Source organism: Vanellus vanellus (assembly GCF_965231255.1).
Source record: "Vanellus vanellus genome assembly, contig: HAP1_SCAFFOLD_44, whole genome shotgun sequence".
Lineage (NCBI taxonomy): Eukaryota > Metazoa > Chordata > Aves > Charadriiformes > Charadriidae > Vanellus > Vanellus vanellus.
In genome coordinates this window covers 498988-514100 of record NW_028127957.1, presented here as the reverse complement: position 1 = coordinate 514100, position 15113 = coordinate 498988, and the positions used below count along the sequence as shown (strand labels likewise).

At 48.0% G+C, this 15113-nt stretch overlaps 1 protein-coding gene across 2 annotated transcripts; it reads right to left on the bottom strand.

Annotated features, from left to right (window-relative positions):
- Nucleotides 1-6555: 6555 nt before the first annotated feature.
- Nucleotides 6556-7833, bottom strand: LOC309684799 (tubulin beta-5 chain-like; the record flags this gene model as incomplete). Of its 2 annotated transcripts, XM_082500658.1 has the most annotated exons (2): nucleotides 6556-7549; nucleotides 7661-7833. In XM_082500658.1, 2 exons carry the CDS (start codon nucleotides 7831-7833, stop codon nucleotides 6556-6558), a joined length of 1167 nt encoding a protein of 388 aa, XP_082356784.1. The 2 variants fall into 2 exon arrangements, with proteins under 2 accessions (XP_082356784.1, XP_082356783.1); XM_082500657.1 differs by having other exon boundaries at nucleotides 6556-7833.
- Nucleotides 7834-15113: the final 7280 nt, after the last annotated feature.

Below are 15113 nucleotides of genomic sequence, written 5' to 3'. Positions count from 1 at the left end.
GGACCTCTGCTGTCCCTGTCAGGCGCATGCAGTTGTGCTGGAGAGCCCTGGCACCTCCCCTACCACTACAGGACGGAATTTGTAAACTAAATTGAAGTTCAGCTGCCCTGAATTAGGTTAGGCAAGGAAGGGATGCACATGAGACACCTGCCATTGTACTCCAGCGACATGTGGAAATGAGAGCTGATTGAGAAGAGGAAGAGAGACTTAGCTCTGCCTATGCCACATGACTTCGTTCAACATCTTTGTCAGCGACATGGACAGTGGGGTTGAGTGCACCCTCAGCAAGTTTGCCAATGATACCAAGCTGTTTGGCAAGGTAGACACACGGGAGGGGAGGGATGCCATCCAGAGGTACCTGTGCAGAGGTGGGCCTGTGCAAACCTCATGCAGTTCAACAAGGCCAAGTGCAAGGTCCTACATCTGGGTCGGGGCAATCCCAAGCACAAATACAGGCTCGGCAGGGAATGCCTGGAGAGAAGCCCCGAGGACAAGGACCTGGGGGTGCTGATTGACAAGCTCATCATGAGCCAGCAGTGTGCGATCACAGCCCAGAAGGCCAACCGTATCCTGGGCTGCATCAAAAGAAGTGTGGCCATGAGGTCAAAGGAGGTGATTCTGTCCCTTTACTCCACTCTTGTGAGACCCCACCTGGAGTACTACATCCAGCTGGAGTCCCCAGCAGAAGAAGGACATTGACCTGCTGGAGCTTGTCCAGAGGAGAGCCACGAGGATGATTCGAGGGCTGAAGCACCTCTCCTATGAGGAGAGGCTGAAAGAGTTGGGGCTGTTCATCCTGGAGAAAAGAAGGCTCCGGGGAGATCTAATTGCAGCCTTCCAGTACCTATAGGGGGCCTACAGGAGAGCTGGCGAAGGACTTTTACTAGGGCATGTAGCGATAGGCTGAGGGGGAATGGCTTTAAACTGGAAGAGGTTAGGTTCAGATTAAACATTAGGAAGAAATTTTTCACTTTGAGGGTGGTAAGGCACTTGAACAGGTTGCCCAGAGAGGTTGTTGAGGCCCTAGCCCTGGAGGTGTCCAAGGCCAGGCTGGACGTGGCCTTGGGCAACCTGGTCTAGTGAGAGGTGTCCCTGCCTATGGCAGGGGGGTTGGAACTCGATGATCTTCAAGGTCCTTTCCAACCTAAACCATTCTATGATTCTATGACTCCATTTGGTCAGCTGAATCCCTCCATGGGCTGCCCTGGACAGAAGGAAGAGTTACGACATCGCCATGCTGGAATTGGACCAGCCTGTCCAGTGCAGCTCCTCCATACAGCTTGCCTGTGTGCCCGACGCCTTGCTGAGAGTGTCAGAGCTGAGAACCTGATACACCAGTGGCTGGGGTTCCAAGAGTGCAAGATGTGAGTTCTCAAAAAGTACTGGTGTCCTGAGTGCAAGCTTGGATCACTGGGGAGATGGGTTGGGCTTCCCGAGAGCAGAGCTGACAGCCAGATCCAGGCTGCAGGGACGTATGTCTCCAGAGAGATGGGCCTGACCCATGCCCAACACGAGACAGAAGGGAAACCCCAGTGCAATGCCCTCAGGAGGCAAAGGAAATCCCTAGGGAAGGGCTTCACCCAGACAGGGAAGGAGAACTGGCAACAACGAGCTGCTGCGTGTTCATTCCTTTCTGAGCTCACAGCAGGAGCATCAACCGATGTTCTGCAGGAGGCCAAGGTGTGCCTCAGTGATGTTGAGCTCTAACACCAGCCGGCAGTACGCAGAGGACATCCACAGCCACAACCTGTGTGCTGGCTATCCGCAGGGTGGCACCGACACCTGCCAGGTAGGATATGCTACAAGTTCAGCCCCAGCAGCACAGGCTGCCCTGTCACAATGCCCAAACAGACCCTGGCATGTGCTTTGCCTGGCAAGTCACCCTCCCACCGCTGGGTCCCCACTGCTGTTGGGGCTCACCTTCCCTGCCCCATCTGCAGCTCCTTGCCCAGTGCACCTCAGTCCCCCCGAGGCCGGGGACTCTGCCCAGAAAGCCCATTCAGTGCTCTTGGCAGCTCATAGGTCCAGATCCCAGTCCCGGAACATCTGTCTTCCACGCATCCAGGATCACTGTGCAGGGATGAGAGATAGCCCAACCTTACAGGCCCACCACCCCCTCCCAGGCAAGGCTCTGCAGGCTCCAGCACCTGAGCAGAGCCGTTCTGTGCCATGAGTACAGCTCTGGCAGGTGCTGTGAGAGAGAAGGAGCCGGCCAGAGTGCGGACAGCGGCCACCCGACACCACCTTCATCCTCTCTCCTCCCCTGCAGGGTGACAGCGGTGGTCCTCTCGTCTGCAAAGACAGCAATGCTGACCACTTCTGGCTTGCTGGAGTGACCAGCTGGGGGAAGGGCTGTGCGAGAGCAAACCAGCCCAGAGTCTACACCTCCGCGCAGCACTTTTACAACTGGATCTTGGTACAGATGGACTGCACCCAGCAGTAACGGCTACTCCAACGCCACAGCCAGTCCTCACCTCAACCCCCTTGAGAGGCCAAGGCCAATACCAACGCAAGCGGGCAGGTTTATGCCCTGTCCATCTCCATGCCAGAGATGGGTGCTAGGTGGTAATCCACAAACTAGCACAGCAGCCTACAAAATCTTTGGAATACTTATACAGTTCAAGACACAGAAATACACACCCTTAATTATAATTATTGCTTAGTAAGTTATCTTAATGACTTCTATTGGTTAGTACAGGCTCTCGCTTTCATTTGAAACTACAGTGTCCTTTAACTGATCTGCGCATGCTCCAGTACGGTGGGGGGGTAATTCTTTTCAGTCTCTAATTGAGTCGGTGGTCGTGATCTCCCACTGCCGCCTTTACCTTTCCCCCAGTTACTGCTTATCTTTGATGGCTTTGGGCCTCTTTCAGCAGCTGTACAGTTCTCAGCGGTTTTGGCACTTTCTGCTTAAGGATATTCCCATGTTATCATCCCTCTTTTGTTCTTCGAGGGTACTTTCATGAGCAAGGCATGTATTGGTTATACGAAGTGTCTTGTTTGATAGAGCCTTGTAACCTTTTTACAGCTTTTTGTTCTTGCTTAGTGAGAAATTCTACCTTTGAAAATGCATTCTACCTTTTAAAAGTAAATTTTACCCTTTCAAAGTACATCACTAAGGCTGGCCACGTGCAGTTAGCCTCCGTGGGCTGTCCAGTGCCGCTGAGGAAGACCCCTCGGCTGGCCTGTCGCCCTGGGGAGAGGAACCATCCCTCCTGCCCCGCTCCTGCCTACTGCCTGCCTCTGCCTCCTCCTGCAGCCCCCAGAGCGGCCCTCGGAGGAGCGGTGTGTGGCTGTGGTGGGCACATCTGTCAGTGAGAGCAGCTCAGCAGAGGGGCCCCTTCCACCCCACGGTGCTCTGGGAAGCAGAATTTCCACAGGCAGGGCTTGATTTCGCCTCGCCTCGAGATCTTGAGCCAAAACACCTCTCCAAGCTCTCTGTGCCAGTGCCACCACAGGAGCCATTCAACCCCGCGCCAGGAGCCCAGCTCAGGCTGACCCCGTGGGGTCAGAGGGCGGGAATGCGCAGAGCATGCTGGGAGACAGCTCACCCCGGGGCATGCTGGGAGCTTTAGTCCCAGTGCATGCTGGGAGCTGTAGTCCTGGGACATGCTGGGAGCCAGCACACCCCGGGGCATGCTGGGAGCTGTAGTCCGGGGGCACAGGGCTGCCCGGCAGCCATGTTGTGTCGGGTGCAGCAGTCTCTGCTCCAGCCACGGCCCGGCTGAGGGGAGGAGAGCTGAGGAGACGAAGGCAGGAAGGGGCAGGGAGGCAGAGACAGAACTGCCTGAAACGTAACGTTGCTGGCAGCGCAGAGAGCGTGAGCTGCAGTGAGCCCCAGGCCTTTGGGGCCACATCACCCCTCTGCTGCCTCCCAGCCCCTCTCTGCCCTCCTCCCATTTCCCTCTCTGTCGTTTTTCTCACTTCCCTGTACCTCTCCTAGTTTTGTGTGTACCGCTCCCTATCCCTCTCTTCTCCAAGTTCCTCTTTCTCTGTCGCTCTGCCCACCCCTGTCTTTTTCTTGCTGTCCCTCTCTCCTGCTCCCTGTCCCTCTTTTTTTCTTCCTCTCTCTGCCCTGCAGCCCATTGCTGTTGTTTCCTTCCCTGTCTCTTTGTGCTGATCTGCATCCCTCCCTGTTTTTCAGTCTCTCTGGCCTGTGCCCTCTCCTTCTGTGTCTCTGCCTGTACGTCACGCTCCCTGTCCTTGTCTTCCCCTCTCCCTCCTTCCTTCCGCTTCTCTTTCTCTCTCTGTCGCTCTGTCCTGCTCGCTGTTGCTGTGTTTTTTCATTCTGTATCCCACGGTCCCTGTCCTTCTCCCTGTCCATCTCCTCTCTCTCTTTCCCTCTTTGCTGCTCCCTGACCGTTCCCCCCCCCTCCCCTGCAGGGCTCCTGATACCTCTCTTTCTTTCTCCATCCCCCTGTGCTGCTCACCGTCCCTGTTCTTCTCTTTCTCTTTGTTGTTATTCTCGCTCTTTTCCTCTGTGCTCTACACATTGCTGCTTTTTTTCCCCTTCCTTCTCAGTCTCGTCATCAGGATCTGACCCTCTTTGTTTCTCGGTCCCTTTGTTCTCCTCCCTGTCCTTCCTTTTTCTCTCTCCATCTGTACATCCTGCTCCCTGTCCCTGTCTTTCTCTATCCCACCTTCCTTCTTCTTCCCTGCCCCCATCTCTGTCTCTCTGTCTTCCTCCTCAACCCAACTTTTTCTTCCTCCATGTCTCTGCAGGTCTCCTCATCCCTGTTTGCCTTGATTTCTCCATCTCTCTAGCCTTTTTCCTTGCACCTTTCTTTCTTGGCTCCTCTGTCTTTTCTTTCATCATGTTTTTCTCTTTCTAGTCCTCTGCCCTTCTCCCCATCAACTTAAACTGAATGACCCGGTGTCCCTGTGCTCTGGTATTTCCTTAGCATTGCCCTGAGGAAGATGTGTGGTTTTAGGGATCATTTAGGGGCTGGTGTCCGTATGTGGACAGTGGAGCGAGGTGTAGTTAAAGCAGAGGTTGTTCTCAGCTGGTGCTCTATGCATCTTGTTCAAACAGCCAGCTGGGGGCCTTATTTTGAAGGAAGGTTTCTTGTTCTGCACTTACTGCTTCTCAGGATGCTGCACAGGAGCAGTGTTGGGGTCTGGAGACATGGAGCGGACCTGCTGTCAGTCCTAGTAATCATGAACTTATCTGGACTGGAATGAAACCAGACTGACCGTGTATGGGTTTCTTCCCAGCTCCAATTCCAACCTACATGCTCGGTGCTAATGAACAAGAGACGCTCTGCTATTTTGAAATTGTCAGTGGCTGCAGATGAGCAGAGAACATTGCTCAGCCAACAGGGCAGGTGGTCTGTGATAAAGGATGTGTCCCTGCATGGCGGTGCTTTCATGAATGTTTTCATGTCTTGTGACTTCAAAGCCCTTCCTTTTTGTGAAATTTTTAAGAAGGTATTTCTTATTCTGGGGTTTTGCCTGGAGTTGGGCTTCAAGTTGAATGGCTGATAGAATGGGCTTCATAAAACAGAAGACAGAACCCTGCTTTCGTGTTCTTATTTTCTAATGGTCTCTGAACTTCGGTACGCAAAGGGAAGAGTGGTTGAAAGAGTCTGATTTTTGAGAGTAACATATTCCTGTCGCATGCCTGTCTCTACATACCTGAAGTATGATTTGGCTCAGCTCTGAGGCTGTAATGGTGTAGCAACAGGAAGAAGTGTCATCTTTAAAGGTAATGAATCTGTAGCAAAACTAGGGGAAAAAGCTAGTTTCTTCCTTGAATGCTGCCTGACAAACACAGTAGCAAGGAAAGGCACTTGCAATTGGCTTTTTTATGCAGTCTTCATAGGGAGCTTTTCGTATTGATTGATTTCTGGGAAGCAAGGCGGCATTGAGGAAAAAAACCTGGGGCTTGTCTAAATGGCGTCTTCACCATAGACAGCGTTCAAGCCCTTGTGCTCAAACAGGTCTTTATTGCAGTTTATGAAGGCAGAAGATGAGCTGTGTGTAAGGAAAGTTTCAGCAGAAGAAAGGCTAGATTTGCTAAATTGGGTCTTCTGTATGTGATGCAAATATGAGAAGACTTGGCAGTGTTTACATCTTAAGTGCGTGCCGGTGTGTTAATGCAGTTATCGAGGTCTTTTCGGGGGTACTTTTGGACTGCAGGTCACATGTCTGGGTGGTACCGAGCCCGAGAATGAGCCAGCACCTGCTGATGGTTTTAGCTCACAGGATGTGACAGAGTGGAAAACCTCTTTGTGGTGGGCTTCAAACATCAAAGGTGAGGATATGTTGCTGACGCCCGCCCCGTCCTGGAGATGTGGGGAGTTTTGCTAAGAGTCCGGTAAAGATTCTGCTTTAGAATCATAGAATCGTAGACTCATAGAATGGTTTGGGTTGGAAGGGACCTTAAAGATCATCCAGTTCCACCCCGCTGCCCTGGGCAGGGACACCTCCCACTAGCCCAGGTTGCTCCAAGCCCTGTCCAACCTGGCCTTGAACACCTCCAGGGATGGGGCAGCCAGAGCTTCTCTGGGCAACCTGGGCCAGTGCCTCACCACCCTTACAGTCAAGAATTTCTTGCTAGTACTGCTGGTACTCGGAGACGAGGTCGTTCATGTTGCTCTCGGCCTCGGTGAACTCCATCTCGTCCATGCCCTCGCCCGTGTACCAGTGGAGGAAGGTCTTACGCCGGAACATGGCCGTGAACTGCTCCGAGATCCTCTTGAAGAGCTCCTGGATGGCCGTGCTGTTGCCGATGAAGGTGACGGCCATCTTGAGGCCCCGCGGCGGGATGTCACACACGGCCGTCTTCACGTTGTTGGGGATCCACTCCACGAAGTAAGAGCTGTTCTTGTTCTGGACGTTGAGCATCTGCTCGTCCACCTCCTTCATGGACATGCGGCCTCGGAAGACGGCGGCCACCATGAGGTAACGGCCGTGACGCGGGTCGCAGGCGGCCATCATGTTTTTGGCATCGAAGACCTGCTGGGTGAGCTCGGGGACGGTGAGGGCGCGGTACTGCTGGCTGCCGCGTGACGTCAAGGGGGCGAAGCCGGGCATGAAGAAGTGGAGGCGAGGGAAGGGCACCATGTTGACGGCCAACTTGCGGAGATCAGCGTTGAGTTGACCGGGGAAACGCAAGCAGGTGGTGACGCCGCTCATGGTGGCCGAGACGAGGTGGTTGAGGTCACCGTAGGTGGGGGTGGTCAGCTTCAGGGTGCGGAAGCAGATGTCGTAGAGGGCTTCGTTGTCGATGCAGTAGGTCTTGTCCGTGTTCTCCACCAGCTGGTGGACAGACAGGGTGGCGTTGTAGGGTTCCACCACCGTGTCGGACACCTTGGGGGACGGGACGACGCTGAAGGTGTTCATGATGCGGTCAGGGTATTCCTCCCGGATTTTGGAGATGAGGAGGGTCCCCATGCCGGAGCCGGTGCCACCGCCCAGCGAGTGGGTCAACTGGAAGCCCTGGAGGCAGTCGCAGCTCTCCGCCTCCTTCCTCACCACGTCCAGGACCGAGTCCACCAGTTCAGCCCCCTCCGTGTAGTGGCCTTTGGCCCAGTTGTTGCCTGCGCCGCTCTGGCCAAAAACGAAGTTGTCCGGCCGGAAGATCTGCCCGAAGGGTCCTGAGCGCACCGAGTCCATGGTGCCCGGCTCCAGGTCCACCAAGATGGCCCTTGGCACATACTTACCCCCGGTGGCCTCGTTGTAGTAGATGCTGATGCGGTCGAGCTGGAGGTCGCTGTCGCCGTGGTAGGTGCCGGTGGGGTCGATGCTGTGTTCGTCGCTGATCACCTCCCAAAACTTGGCCCCGATCTGGTTGCCACACTGGCCCGCCTGGATGTGGACGATCTCCCTCATGGTGGCGGCGCGGGTCGGGCTGGACGCGGTGTCGGTGCAGTGGGCCCCACCCGGTCTTGCTGGGCGATTCGATGGCGCGGCCCCTTTAAGGCGGGAGCGCTGTTGCGCTCTAGTATCTAATCTAAAAACCTCCTTTCAGTTTAAAACCATTACGCCTTGTCCTATTGCTACCCTCCCTGATAAAGAGTCCTTCCCCAGCTTTCCTGTAGCCCCTTTAGGTACTTTAAGGGGCTTTAAGGTCTCCTCTGGGCCTTCTCCTGTCCAGGCTGAAAAACCGCAACTCTTTCAGGCTGTCCTCATAGGAGAGGTGCTCCATCTTTGTCGCCCTCCTCTGGACTCACTCCAACAGGTCCATGTCTTTCCTATGTTGGGGGCCCCAGAGCTTGACGCAGGCCTCTGATCATCTTTCTGGCCTCCTCTGGACCCACTCCGACAGGTCCATGTCCTTCATATGTTGGAGTCTCCAGAGCTGGACGCAGTACTCCAAGTGGCGTCTCACGAGAGCAGAGTAGAAGGGCAGAATGACTGCAGCCCAGGATGCAGTTGACTGTCTGGGCTGTGAGTGGACATTGCCGGCTCATGTTGAGCTTCTCATCCACCAACACCCCCAAGCCAGGGCTGCTCTTGATCGATTCTCTGCCCAGCCTGGATTTGTGTTTGGGATTTCCCCGACCCAGATGTAGGACCTTGCACTTGGTCTTGTTGAACTTCACGAGGTTTGCACAGGCCCACCTCTCCAGCCTGTCCAGGTCCCTCTGGATGGCATCCATTCCCTCAGGCAAGTTGACTGTGCCACACAGCTTGATGTCATCAGCAAAGTAGCTGAGGGTGCACTCCATCCCAACATCCATGTCACCAGCAGAGGTGCTGAACAGCACTGGTGCCAGCACTGACCCCTGAGTAACACCACTTGTCACTGGCTTCCACTGGGACATTGAGCTGTCGACGATAACTTTTTGAGTGTGGCATCCAGCCAGTTCCTTACCCACCAAGTGCTCCATCTGTCAAATTGCTTTCTCTCCAGTTTAGAGACCAGGATGTCATGCGGAACGGTGTCCAGCTTCGCACAAGTCCAGGTAGATGATGTCAGTTGCTCTTCCCTTATCCACCAATGATGTACCTCAGCCATAGAAGGCCACCAAATTTGTCAGGCATGACTTGTGCTCAGGGAAGCCCTGTTGGCTCTCACCCATCACCTCCTTATTTTCCATGTGCCTTAGCAGAGTTCCCAGGAGGATCTGCTCCATGATCTTGCCAGGCACAGAGGTGAGACTGACCGGCCTGTAATTCCCCGGGTCCTCCTTTTTTCCCTTGGTGAGGAGCGACACCAACTGTTTTCCTGCCCAGTTCCTGTCCTGTTGCACCATACCACTTGCTGCATATCTTAAAATTACAAAGGCAGATTGTTTTCCAGTAGTGTTAAAAAGGAAAAAAACCACTCACATTGATTATAGCAAGAAGAAGAGAATTTTTAAAACTGCCACAATTAGAGGAAAATTTGGAGAGCAGTACTGAGCAGTGAGTGAGCAATTACCGTGAAGGGAATGTAGTTTCATGACTTTCTGGAATAGTGTGCATTAGTAGAGTTATATTTTTATTTTGAACTAACAGGAACAAGAGGAAATAGCAAAGAAGCATGAGGAAAACCTTAGAGTTCAACACCAGAAGCTAAATTTGCATTCTGACAATTCCCTTAATAAATTCAAAGAAACTGCTTTGGTGAGTTGTGTGTATCATCTGTGGGATTAGAGAAGTTGTTCCCAAGTTTTTAAAATTGTTGGTCAGAAGAACAGTTTTGCAGTCAAAAGTAAGTACTAAGTGATGACAGAAAAAAAGAAATGGACCGTTGATAAAGAATTACTGTACTATTCTTGAGAGAATTGGCAAGAGATGGATTAGAGATGAAGTGTGAAAAACCAAAGTTACCACCTCAGTATATATGGGCATTTTTCCTATCCTCCTAATTTATGGAGACTTCTAGGAGAGGGAGCTATATTTTGTTTTCTGTTCTTTTCATTCAATACGTGGTTAAGTTAAATTGATCCATTTCAATGCAGAATTCCTCTTGGCGCTTTATAGGATGAAACCTGTATTTAACTGGTTATTCTGTGGATCATTAGATACATAAAGCTCTTTTCAAAATGCATTGCTAATGCTTACCTTTGATTTAAAGCTTAAAGTGTTTCTCACATACATTTGTTCTGTTATACAGGAGTTAACGAAAAGGTTTTCTTTATCACCTTCCAACAGCAAGGATTTTCTCCACTTAGCTGAAATGGAGCAAACTGTAGCAGAACAGGATCATTATCTTCCTTCACTTGTTGGAAAATTAAAGACAACATCATCTCAATTGGAGAAACAAAACTAATTGCTTTAATGAACATCCAAGAGTATCAGACTATCAGACCCCAGTAAGTTTTTAGACTGTTAACATAAGTCACAACAGGATTGGATCAAGTCAGTTATGTGTTGCTGCTATAGGATTGGTCTATCAGATTGAACATCTTTTTGCTGAATTTAAGATTTGGCTGGAAAAACTAACTCAAAAGAGTCACTACAGTTGGTAATTGTAAATTATTTTTAATCTGTAGCCCTTCATTGAAGCTAATACTGAAAAACTGTGGTTTAGAAAAAACTGCCTTTCTGTTGTTAGCTTTGTGCCATTCAGGGAAAAAGAAAATCATCAACGGGTCTCGGTACGAGAGTTGTCCTGAAGCTACTGTGATATTTGGTAGTTTATGTTTTGTTTATTTTCTTTTTTCTCCTGAAAAAAGCTCCGTTTGGGCTTGCTGCCTAACAAGCTTAAACTCACAAAAAAATAACCCTTGTTTAAAAGGGAAAAGGCGTGCTGCTGTCTTTTCCTGTTAGGGCCAGGAACTAGAATGAACCATGCCCCCATCTCATTTTGCTGATCTTCTTGAGTAATTTTCTTATTAGATGGAGGATGCCTTTGTTGAGTCAGTGTTTTTTGCTCTTTCCAAGTCTGTGTGTCATTGCTTTAACAATAATAAAATCTATAAAATCATTATTTATTTGGAGTTTGCTAACTTAATTATCGCAGTGTGCCCTATTAATGCTTATTTTTTTCTTAGGCTTCAGGAAGAGCACACAGTTGATGTGGAACAACTTAAAAGATGAAGCAAATGAATTGAGGAACATCTTATCTCAGGTGGAGAAGGAATTAGCAAATGTAAAGGCTGATCTAGAGATCCCAAAAAGAAGAAAATAATAGAGCACTCACAGCAACGCTGAAAAACCTGGTGGAACAGTGGAAGAGCCAGTTAGGCAAAAAAGAGAAGCAGCAGAAAGTTAGTCAACAAAAATTAATCCCTATGTCACATAAATGTTTCATGTTGCTTAATGCTTCAGACTCCGTGTACAGTACAGCAGGGTGTAGAATGTAATTGCATAATATAAGAGAGTAAAATATAACTGGCTTTTCTTGTTTAGTAATGTTCATATTAGCAGCTTCTTCACTTACTAGAACTTGAATTTCTTATTTTCAGGCTTTGAGTGAAGCACTTCTGGACCTCCGAGCAGAAACGACTGCTGATGCTGAACAGCAGACTATTTCTGCTGCAACACAAATAGAACGTCCAGGAGACTATTGACAAACAAAGGGCTGACAGTGAGTACTGGGTAACATATCGTTGTATTGCATTGTTGTATTGTTGATAGTCCTGATTTCGGGGGGTTGCTGGTTGGTTGGCTGGTTGGTTGGTTGGTTGGTTGGTTTGTTTTCTTCCAGACACAGATAGAGAAAGTAAAATATCCGATTACAAAATTTACAGATAACCTTAAAATAAGGAAAAGCAGGGAAAGTTCTTTGTCAGATGAAAGGCCTGAGCTGAACCAAGAACTCCAGAGAAAACAAAAAGCGTTTGCTAAATTGCTGAGAGAAAAACATGAAGTGGAAAAAGAAGATGAAGAACTGAGGAAAGGAGTCAGGAGGCTGAGCAGCAGCATTGAGGTAGAAGTGATTTTTAAAATCATGTTTGATGTTGGTCAAGTTTCTGCATCGATGTGCTGGGTTTGGGGGGAAACATTAAGTCCTCTTGGCAGGCATTGAGACTTACACTTGATTTTAAAATTTACGTTTGCTCACCAGCTGGGTTACCTGTGAGCTGTTAGCTTTGCTGTTGGAAGATTCCTCAAACAACAGGAAGAGCCTGAAAAAATACTTGCTCCTTGAAATAAGTTTGAAGGAGTGTGAGGAGTTGAATTACCACTTTTAAGGCTTCTTTGGAAAATGGAACTTGGTGGTCTTCCTGGCTGTTCTTTTTTTCTCCTTGCAGAAGAAAAGTAAAGGATTTACAGTAGAATCATCGTGGTTTTTTTTTGTTTTTTGTTTTTGTTTTTTTTTTAATTCAGCTACTTGATGGTGGTTATTCACTTTAGAATGTAAACTAATTCTGCCAATAGGAAGTCCTTATTTTTTGAGTGGAGAAAAATGCTTAGGTAGTGGTCATTAAACTTTATGTTTGTGAAAGCGTGTAATTTTTCAGAGCAAAGCTGATGAACAAAATCTGATAGCTGCACTTCAGAAAAAAATTAAATAGTTGGAAAGCGAACTTGAGAAGAAATGTGAAGAAACAACCAAAAAAAAGATGTAAGAGAAGACAAGGAATGTGTTACTTAGACCGTGGCTTTGAAAGACATCATCAGCCTCGGTGCAGGCAGGCCAACTCTCCCTATTGCCTCTAAAAAAACCCGCCCACCCAACCAAACCTGACCAGAAGAAAAGCAGTTTCGTGACTGTAACTTCTTCACGTTCCCCGTGCTCTTTGTTGCTGCTCCTGTTGCTCAGTACTGCTATATTAATGCTTCCTGACCTTTTTGTACAATTAAAGATCCCTTACCAATCATAAAGTATACGGGGATATTATAGCATGCTTGTATAATGACATTCAGACTATTTAGGACATTAAATATTACTCTAGGCCAGCACTTACGCTTCCAATTAATTTGAGGCTTTTAAAATACCTGTTGCTTAATGTCTAGAGATATTTTTCTCAAATTGTGCATGTTTTTTCCTTTTTCCGTGATTTTGCTTTCTGTCTGCCCCTTAGTAGCAGCAGTTGTTTTGAATGAAGGCAGAAAAGAAAGTACAGGGCCAAACCGGAGAAGTCCAATTAAAAAGACCCAAAATTGCTTACAGGAATATTGACTGTGATTTTTTCAGTAGCCATTCATGATCACATAGGTGTCTTAAAAAAAGACATATGTGCAAACCCTCTGCAAATGTTCCGTTTACTTCAGTACCGTAATGGCAGGGTTTGACTGCTAAAAGATGCAGAAGAGAAAGGAAACGGTGACGGTGGTTGTAGCTGTTGTTAGATTGTGGTCTGAAACGGCTTCAAAATGGCATTTATTCTTAGCAAGTCTCTCATGAATTTCATGTAGAACACAGCCATGATCAGCACGTGGTTTATGACATTATTTTTTCCAGGTTTGGGGCTGGTTTTTTTTTTTTTTTCGGTAAAGCTATACTGTCTACAAGGTAACCATAATAAACAGAGAAGGGGGTGTGATTCAGTAAGGAAATAAATTGCAAATGCGGATTCTTTAAGACATAAAATCATTTCTCCTAAAGGAAGCAAGTTAGCAAATAAAGTTTTCAATGTAAATTTACTGGATGTTGCGGGCCTGAGAAAGAGAAAATTGCTCTACAGCAAAAACTGAGAAGTACCAGTGTCGCTGTTGACTGTGCTGTTGGAGTAAGAGCCTCCAAGACTGAAAAAGAACTGGAAGAACTAAGAAAACAGAATCTAGATTTTGAAAACAAAGTTGCTCACATGAGGTGAGAGGCATTCCAAAAGAATCTGTAAAAACTAAAAAAAATCTAAATGAGACAAAAAATCTGTGGAAAGAGATAGATAGTCTCTGTTAGGCCAACTGATGCAGTAAGGACAGGGCAAGACTCTTTTCAGCGGTGCCCAGTGACCAGGCAAGGGGCGACGGGCACAAGCTGGAACACGGGAAATTCCATCTCAACATGAGGAAGAACTTCTTTACTTTGAGGGAGCCAGAGCGCTGGAACAGGTTGTCCAGAGAGGTTGTGGAGTCTCCCTTTCTGGAGAGATTCAAAACCCACCTGGATGCATTCCTGTCCAACCTGCTGTAGGCGATCCTGCTCTGGTGGGGGGGTTGGACTAGATGATCTCCGGAGGTCCCTTCCAACCCCTGTCAGCCCGTGATTCTGTGAAAAAAAAAGAAAGGTGGGAATTTCAAAAACCCGTGGAGTCTGTGATGAGCAAACTTAAAGCTGCTTGAGGTATTTTGAGAAAACAGTTGGCTTATTCATTTTCATTGACTAAACTGTTAGATGATTTAGCGCTACCTACCTAGTTAACTTCTGTTCTCAGGGTCAAACATGGTCAGTACATGTTTGGACTGGGCTATCAACAAAGATCATTTATTTAATCTTGTCTTCCATCCTCCAGTCTCCTGCAATATGTCAAATTTTGAGTAATAGCCCAACATTATTGTTTATGTTTGTTTTTTCATGTTTAGGAATTCACACTTCAGACCCCAAAGTAAAACCACATCACCAACAAAGGGGTCGACGTAAGGATGGTGAAAGTGCTGCTTCTATGCCTTATGTGAGAGAAACTGGAAGAAAGACATTTCAGTTCTTCAGAACCTCGAAGCACAGCATGTGTGGTCCACCGTACTGTCACTGTCACCCAAGAACCAAAGCTCAATGGATCTACAGGTGGGTTCCTGCTTACACGAGGTTCTTAACATGCCTCAAATATACCCGTCTGTATTGTGCTGCTTTTGGTTTTGTCCCCGCGGGTGACTATTAAGTTATTTCTGCCTAAATACAGGCAAGAGTAAATTTGATCCAGCATAATTTTCAGAAATAGATTGGGGCGGTATGCATAGGGAGAAATGTAAAGCTTTATAAAGCTTTACAATTAGTCAGACAGAATATTAACGAAGAGTAATTTAGCTACCTCCATAGCAGGAATTAATTTCTCTGCCAACAAAGAGGGATGAATGCAATAATGTGCCAATGTGCAGTAACATACACATCCCCACTTTTTACACCCTCTTTTATGTGATTTATTCTTTTGAAATATGTAATAAACTGTGGATTAGTCCACCTTTGACTTCTCATTTTCATTGATATTTAAATATTGATAGCAATAGTATCAGTTTTGCAGTAAAATTTCAGTTTTCTCTCAAGAAGAGTTTCATGTTCAGATGTTTCCTCCCAGCAGGGGATGAAAGAATGACCTCGCTTTGCATGGTGTTTTTCCACAACTAGGATTTCA